At 45.0% G+C, this 7,938-nt stretch overlaps 1 protein-coding gene across 2 annotated transcripts; it reads left to right on the plus strand.

Annotated features, from left to right (window-relative positions):
* The first annotated feature begins 329 nt into the window (after nt 1–329).
* Nucleotides 330–7,623, plus strand: LOC135805563 (uncharacterized). 2 transcript variants are annotated; one of them, XM_065319620.1, is made up of 6 exons: nt 330–4,091; nt 4,311–4,847; nt 5,051–5,353; nt 5,549–6,196; nt 6,275–6,499; nt 6,648–7,623. In XM_065319620.1, exons 1-6 carry the CDS (start codon nt 3,537–3,539, stop codon nt 7,434–7,436), a joined length of 3,057 nt encoding a protein of 1,018 aa, XP_065175692.1. In that variant the 5' UTR covers nt 330–3,536; the 3' UTR covers nt 7,437–7,623. The 2 variants fall into 2 exon arrangements, with proteins under 2 accessions (XP_065175692.1, XP_065175693.1); XM_065319621.1 differs by lacking the exon at nt 6,275–6,499 and having other exon boundaries at nt 332–4,091.
* Nucleotides 7,624–7,938: the final 315 nt, after the last annotated feature.

The raw sequence follows: 7,938 nt of genomic DNA on the forward strand, positions 1-7,938 counted from the left end.
TGCAGAAAATTTTTTTTTTGCTGAAGGACGATTTGTTCATCTCTTTTTGTTTTGTTTTTTTACGTTTGTCATACGTAATGACTGATAGAATGCTACACCTGTGAAGTAAAAGAAAAAAAGGCCCAACCCTGCCCTGCCAGCTATTTGGGCTTACGGGGGTCGCCATGGCAAATAATAATAATATTATTATTAGAAAATCTTGTAGGACGCATCACGCAGCTTCATAAGTAAAAAATTGGTTGTGAGCAACACTGGCTCACACTCAAATAACTGCTTTTCACCAGAAAAATTTTATATTTCAACGTTTCGGTCATGAAATAACCATCATCAGGAATGAAGTGGGCACACCGGTTAGGATGGGTTAATATACGAGGAGCGCTGCAAACTGATAACAAATCACACCTGCATGCACTATGACGAGAGAGAGAACAAAAGGACAAAACATCACAAAAAAAAACCCAGGTATAGAAATAACGCAATACGCGACAACTCTAAATATGGCACAGGTACAAGCAACAAACAGAATGTACATGTGCACTAGGTGCGTGCAGACATGTAATTGCAGGCGCTAGCAACAACAGTAGTAGTAACAGTGCACTAGTTCAAGGGGTGCAAAACCACCACCATCCAGGAAGAGCGAGTATCAGGGCCAGAAATATGTACAAGGCCTCACCAGAGAATTCACAGGAGGTCCCACCCTGCGTTATTGTTTATGCTGGGGCTCGTGTCGCGAATTTGTATTGCTTCGCGTATTCTCCTCCTGGCCCGATCCGACTCAGTGGCAAGGACGCGAACCTCTGTGAATGCCGACTCGCCAAGCAGCAGTACCTCGCCGCCATGGTGAAGTCGGTAGTGCTCGCCCAGGGCTTTTCCAGACGTCTTGTTGCGTGAGTTATCATTGTGTTCTTTTGTTCGCGTTGCTACACTGCGGCCAGTCTCTCCAACATACTTCTCCGAGCACTTGCAGGTCAGACGATAAACCACGTTGCGTCTTGTGCATTCTACCTCGCTCGATTGGCATGCAACGCAGGCTGTGTCACTAAGTCCAGCCTCACTGGACCTTGCTGCCGTAAGTGGGTGGATCCCGCTGCCCCGAGGCGACGAGGAAGGCCTAAAGCCGCCTGCGTTCACATGGCAGAAAAAAACGACACCGCTATGCTACGTAAGTTTCTACGTAAGGTACTCGGTACTTCACTTAGGCTACGTAAGTTTCTACGTAAGGTGCTCGGTATTAGATCTACCAACGCTTGGTAGCCGCGTGCTGTGCACGTGCACGGCAGACATTGTGTTGCGTGCAGTGCAGTCCGTTTTCGGATGTGCATGCGCGAAGAACTTCCTTCTTTGGAACTGCTTCTTGCATGAGCTGTTTCGGATATTTCGTGTCCTGGCTTATTTCGCTTCGGCTCTGCTGAGAACTCTTTTCACGGAATATTACTCAATGACAGGCGAGTTGACCAGTTCCCTTTGATTCATTTGCTTGTGTTGACTCTTTCATTTACGAAAAGTGTGCTGATTTTAGGTGGAATACAATAAAATTAATAATGGAAAAGCTGACAGGATCTCTTTTCTATATTATTAACTTTTCTGCTGTCGAGGCCTCCTTTTACGGGATACTCAATGACAGGTGATCTCTGAATTGACCAGCTTCCTTCGATTCATTTGCTTATGCTCACCCTTTCATTTACGGAAACGTGTGCTGATGTTATTCGGATTTAGATCCATTCGTATTTCTTTGCCCTTGCCAACAGTGTGCGAAGAACGCGAGTTCACCTTCTTGACGGTAAGGCTTATGTTGCTGCTGAGGCTTAGATGTGTTGTCGAAATACTCATGTTCATTGTACATTGGTACGTTACAAGTAAGGCACTGGTCATGATTACTTCCGGCATTCCGTGCTCCGATCATAGGGTAGAATCTGAATTTTGCAGTGGCATAGCATCGATCTTCGCCCGTCGTCCCAGCAGCGGAGCAGTCTGCCCGTATCGCGCCATGATGATGATCCATAATCCTCTACCCCATCAACAACGATCTTCGGTAGACGCTGGTGTTTCTCACCGCTCACGAGAACGCGCGTCGACACCCTGCACACATACTCCGCAATCTCCATGGGAGTCAAGTCCACCCGATCCGGGTGAAGAAGCATGGGTCTTAGCTCGTAAGCTGTGCCCAGATCGGTGAGTAACCGAACGGTTAATTCATCTTTATTACTACAAGAAAATAAATAGAACTTCTCTACATATGGTTCGGAGGTTGACCAGGCCGACATCTTTGATCTGGTAGAGAGAGAAATTCTGGAGACGGTACTCGATCATCCAATGGACTCAAAAATGAATTGTGAACCAAAAATGAAATTATATCAGGTTTTATAGGTCCCGCCAAGTCCCGTCCCGCCGGGTCCCGCCTCCGGGAAGGTGACGACCTTGGAGAACACGGTGAACACGGTGCGCGCCAAAAACCAAAACGTTGCTCGCGACATGCCGTGTCTTTTTTGGTTCGGGTTTGGAATCTTTCCATTGACATAAGTCAATTAGTTTTCCATCTATGTCCGTAATCGAAAGGTCCATGAGCTGTAGAATTTTTCTAGCTTTCCTCTCGTATAATTCTTTTCGACATACAACAATTCTTTCTCGAACTTTTAGCTGCTGGAATACCGGATTCATCTTGACCTCAGATGCACAGATCATGCATCCATGCATTGACGTCACAGTACATCATTGCAGCACTGATTTCACTGTGAAGTGTGGAACATGGGTCAATGCGCGATAAAAGGATGAACGTGATTTCAGCGGGAAGTGCGCTAATTGGTCACATGTTTTCAGCGGGAAGTGCGGTAAGTGGTTAATTGTTTCCAGCGGGAGATGAGTGGATTGGTTAATTGAAAAACAACCAGTTATTCCGAATTCAACTATTACGAAAACCCTATAAAAATAGATCCTCGGTACCTTGTCAAGTCATTGTGTGGTTGTCCGCCACCACCCCTGCTCAGGATGGAACCCCTTCGGAAGAAACCTCGTCAGTCTTTTGATGTAGTGAGATCATCTGATCTGTTGCAATTCTTTAGTTATTGTCCTGATCAAGAGTTTGCAGATGTACTAAAGTTTTTCTCTCATGTTCTACCGTCGCTGGAGCTGCTTCTTGAAGAGAATATTGAGCAATGGGGTCAGTACAAGTGTTCTTTGGTAGTTCAGGTGGTGATGCAGAAGCTGAATCCTGCTACAGGACAAATGGTTTCCAACACATTCTTCTTCCGATCGAGTACAACGCTGGTGCTCAACACCATGGAGCTGAGGGACCTTCTCAGTAGGATGATTGCTCAGATCAACGCTCGTCTTGATGATTTCGTTCGTCATGGATCAGGTTGGGTAGTTGAACGGATTTCCTGTTTACACATCGAAATGTCACGCTATTGTGTACTTGGAGGAAGTTCGTACATCCCCTTGCCACCGGAGTTGAAGTCGAAGAAGGCCATTGTTAACGTGCAGAACACTGACAACAAGTGTTTACTGTAAGTATAGCAGTGGGGTTTCAGTGTTGTGTTATGGTGTATGGATTGAACTGTATGCCGCCTGTCCATGTCTTATGTCATCCGTACTTTAGATGGTCAATACTGGCTGCTAAATTTTCGGCAGACAAGTCTCGTCCATGTCGTCAATCGTCGTACGCAGAACATGCGGATACTGTGGATGTGAGCGGCATCGAGTTTCCAGCAAAACTGGAAGACATACCAGTCATCGAAAGACTGAACGACGGTCTTTACATCAACGTCTTCGGATATGAAGAGAAAGTCATATATCCGTTAAGAATTTCTCAGCAACCGCAGTCCGCCATCAATGTATTGCTCATCCAAGACGAACGCAATGACGTGGAGGTGCAGCACTGGGTGTGGATAAAGTCATTCAGTCGTCTTGTTGCTACTGGAGCACGTCGAGCACATTTCGTCTGCTTCAGATGTCTCTCAACACACGTCACGGAGAAGGCATTGAATAATCATATGATGTACTGCAGTGAACATCCTGAAGCTACGGTGGAGATGCCAAAGGCTGGCGATAGAGTGATGTTCAGGAATGTGAACAAGCAGCTTCAAGCCCCATTTGTAAGTAGAACACACTGTGGTCTGTTTTTTTTTTTTTTTTCTTTCTTCTTTCCTGCACATGTTTCTTGACTCTGATTGTTCACCTTTCTGCTGTTTTACTCGGTGTTGTCTCTGCAGCTATTCCTAATTCTCTATCTGTCTTTTCTGCTGTTTTACTCGGTGTTGGCCCTGCTGCTATTCATACTTCTCTCTCTCTCTCTCTCTCTCTCTCAAATGCAGGTGATCTATGCCGATTGTGAGGCCTTCATAGAACCTCTGTCCGCTGTCAAGAAAATCGGTCATTCGACATTCCAAAAGAACAAGCATGTAGCCTGTTCCTGTTCGTACATTGTAGTACGATCTGATGGCGTCGTCACGAACCGTTTCTTCTACCGTGGAGAAGATTCTATGTTCTGTTTTCTGCTGTCACTTGAGCAAGAGGAGGAGATTATCCGTGATGAGCTTCTAGCATGTAATGCTGGTCAAATGATCATTTCAGAAAGTCAGCAACGTGAATTTGAAACGGTAGTCTCCTGTTGGATCTGTGGTGAAGCGTTGGGTAGCGATCGTGTACGTGACCACTGTCACATCACCGGTGCTTACCGTGGTGCAGCACACAACCATTGTAACCTGAACATGCGGATTGAGCCATTCAAGATCAAGATTCCTGTGATCTTTCATAACTTGAAGGGATACGATTCTCATCACATCATATCTGCCATTGGGAGAACGTCCACTGATGAGATTACGTATGTGAACGAGAAAGGACAAGAACGGGTACGTTACATATGCGTGGTGTGTGTGTGTGTGTGTGTGTGTGTGTGTGTGCGTGTGTGTGTGTGTGTGCGTGGATCATGATGTTTTTCTAAGAAGGAAGATCATTACTATGTTGGTACTCATATTCACGTTTATATGATTGATATTCATCTTTACAGCTGCACCTTAAAACTGTGTCTCCTCTTTTTCTTTCTTCTTCTCAGACCAAGCGTCTCGGTGCTATCAACGTGATTCCCATCAACAGTGAAAAATATGTCACATTCGGATGGAGACAGTTCCAGTTCATCGACAGCCTGGCATTCTTGAACACCTCCCTAGACCGGTTGGTTTCGGCTACACCACCAGATGCATTCGCCCTTCTATCCGCACGATTTCCAGACGAGGATGAACGCAAACTGTTGACACGAAAGGGTGTCTACCCGTATGAATATATGGGGTCGTACGACCAATTCGAAGAAACGCGTCTACCACCCAAGGATGCATTCCACTCAACGCTAACGAACACGGTGAGTAGTGTGACAGATATAGTAGATCTTTCTCTCTTTCTTTTTTCACCATCTTACTTCGAAGTACTAAAATAAGACAAAATGTGTTTGAACGCTTCCTGCAGCTTCATACTAAATAATTGATTGTGTGGGCGAACTACTAAAATAAGTTCGTTGATTTGTTTTTCTTTTTGGTGTACATTTTCTATTCCCTAGGGTATCAGTGATGAAGACTATGCCTATGCGCAAACAGTATGGACTGCGTTTGACTGTGAAGATCTAGGAGACTATCACGACCTCTACCTGGAGACTGATGTGCTGCTGTTGGCTGACGTTTTCGAAAACTTCAGAAGAACTGCTCACGCAACCTATGGATTGGATCCCGCTAATTACCTCACCTTACCGGGATTTGCCTGGGATTCGCTGCTGAAAATGACGAAGGTGTCCCTTCATCTCATTTCCGACATTGACATGTTCAACTTCATTGAGCATGGCAAAAGAGGTGGCATAAGCATGGTGTCCGCTAGACACGCCACCGCCAACAACAGATATCTATCGGAGTACAATCCAGACGAGCCGTCAAGCTTCATCCAATATTTAGATGCGAACAATCTATATGGATGGGCCATGTCTCAACCCTTGCCCGTGTCGGACTTCTGCTTTGAAGCAGTGACGGATGATCTTCTGGAGACGGTACTCGATCATCCAATGGACTCTTCGACGGGATACATGGTGGAGTGCGATTTAAGGATTCCAGATGGTGTGCATGACATGATGAATGACTATCCGTTGGCTCCTGAGAAGATGAAGGTGACACGAGATATGCTTTCTCCATATCAGACCCACATGGCAGAGAAACTAATGGTAAGTCATGGTCTATCTGGTGGATATGCTTGTATTAATCTTCTAAGGTTTGTGTATATCTATACTGTACTCTTGTAGGTGACCGGTTTGGAAGCGAAGAAACTGGTGCCAAATCTACTGGTGAAAGAGCACTATGTTCTGCACTACAGAAACTTGCAGCAGTATGTGTCCTTGGGTGTGGAGATTACAGATGTGCATCGTGTGCTCTCCTTCACACAACACCCATGGATGAAGCCATACATCGACACTAATACTGACCTGAGAAAGCTATCAACTTCTGATTTCGAGAAAGACTTCTATAAGGTGGGTACTCCACATCATGTGTGTGTGTGTGTGTGTATTTAGCGATAGTGTGGGATCTAGTATGTACTGGAAGTGTGAATGACCTGAAGATAACAGTTTTCTTATTGTTGTTTTTCTTGTCTTTTCTTTGTATGCCTGTTTATCATAGTTGATGAACAATGCTGTATATGGCAAGACCATGGAAAACGTTCGAAACAGAGTAAACATCAAGCTCATTCGTGAACAGGATGAAAAACCACGTCTCCAGAAAAGCATCAACAAACCTTCGTACATCCGCAGTGTAGCCTTTGAGAACGATCTGATAGCAATCGAGTTTGCCAAGACAAAGGTGACTCTCAATAAACCCATTTATGTGGGTACAGCCATCCTCGATCTGTCGAAGCACTTGATGTATTCCTTTTACTATGAAGTTCTCCTACCCCGCTATGGACAAAATGTACGTTTGCTCTACACTGATACTGATAGTCTGATCGTACATATTCAAACGGATGATCTGTACACCGATATGTCAAACAACATAACAGCCTATGACACATCCAACTATTCACCATCCCACCACCTGTACAGCACGGTCAACAAGAAGGTGGTAGGGAAGTTCAAGGACGAACTAGGTGGCAAACCCATCAAGGAGTTCATTGGTTTGCGGAGCAAGATGTACGCATACCGCTGTGAAGACAACGACGACAATGGCAAGCGTGCCAAAGGTGTGCAGAGAAGCGTGTTGAAAAACACCATAACCGTCGATGATTATCGAACATGTCTCGTCGAGGAGTCTCAGCTGAAGAGAACAATGAATGTTCTTCGAAGTCGACGACATTGCATTCACGGAGAGGAGCTACACAAGATTGCCCTCTGTGGATTCGACAGTAAGCGTTACATTCTGGAGGATGGTATCAACACCCTGGCATTCGGACACAAGGATATTCCAAAGCACTGAGGGATTTCCACACATACTAGAGCATATGTCATATCTTCTCATGAAATACATTGTAAATACTATGCGATTCATAATATTCACGTTAATCCAAAGCATGAGCTACATTGTACATATGAAATGCTAATACTTTTTGAGATCATTCACATCCTTCTTTGTTAACCAGGTATGGAATTTTTCGTCTTGATAACCCTTCCATTTGACGAGCCGACTGTTCTTGTTGTATTTCAACACCTTATCGAATCTCAATCCTGTGTGTCTGGCATGTTGTAGCTCAGCTCCATAGAACTGTCCTTGAATGACTTCTCCCATCAGGTCTTGAACACGATAGGTGTGGGGTACAGTGGGTAGGACATCGTTTACCACGAACACTTCCTCTGTCCAGTTGGGCGTGTACCCTTTCTCGAAATGACGTTTAGCCACAGCCAAACGCACATCATCACCCACTTTGAATTTAGCTGGTGATTGCTTCGAGTGTACGTCTGCATCTTTTGGTTTTCCATCA

Source organism: Sycon ciliatum, chromosome 1, assembly GCF_964019385.1.
Source record: "Sycon ciliatum chromosome 1, ocSycCili1.1, whole genome shotgun sequence".
In the NCBI taxonomy this organism is placed as follows: domain Eukaryota; kingdom Metazoa; phylum Porifera; class Calcarea; order Leucosolenida; family Sycettidae; genus Sycon; species Sycon ciliatum.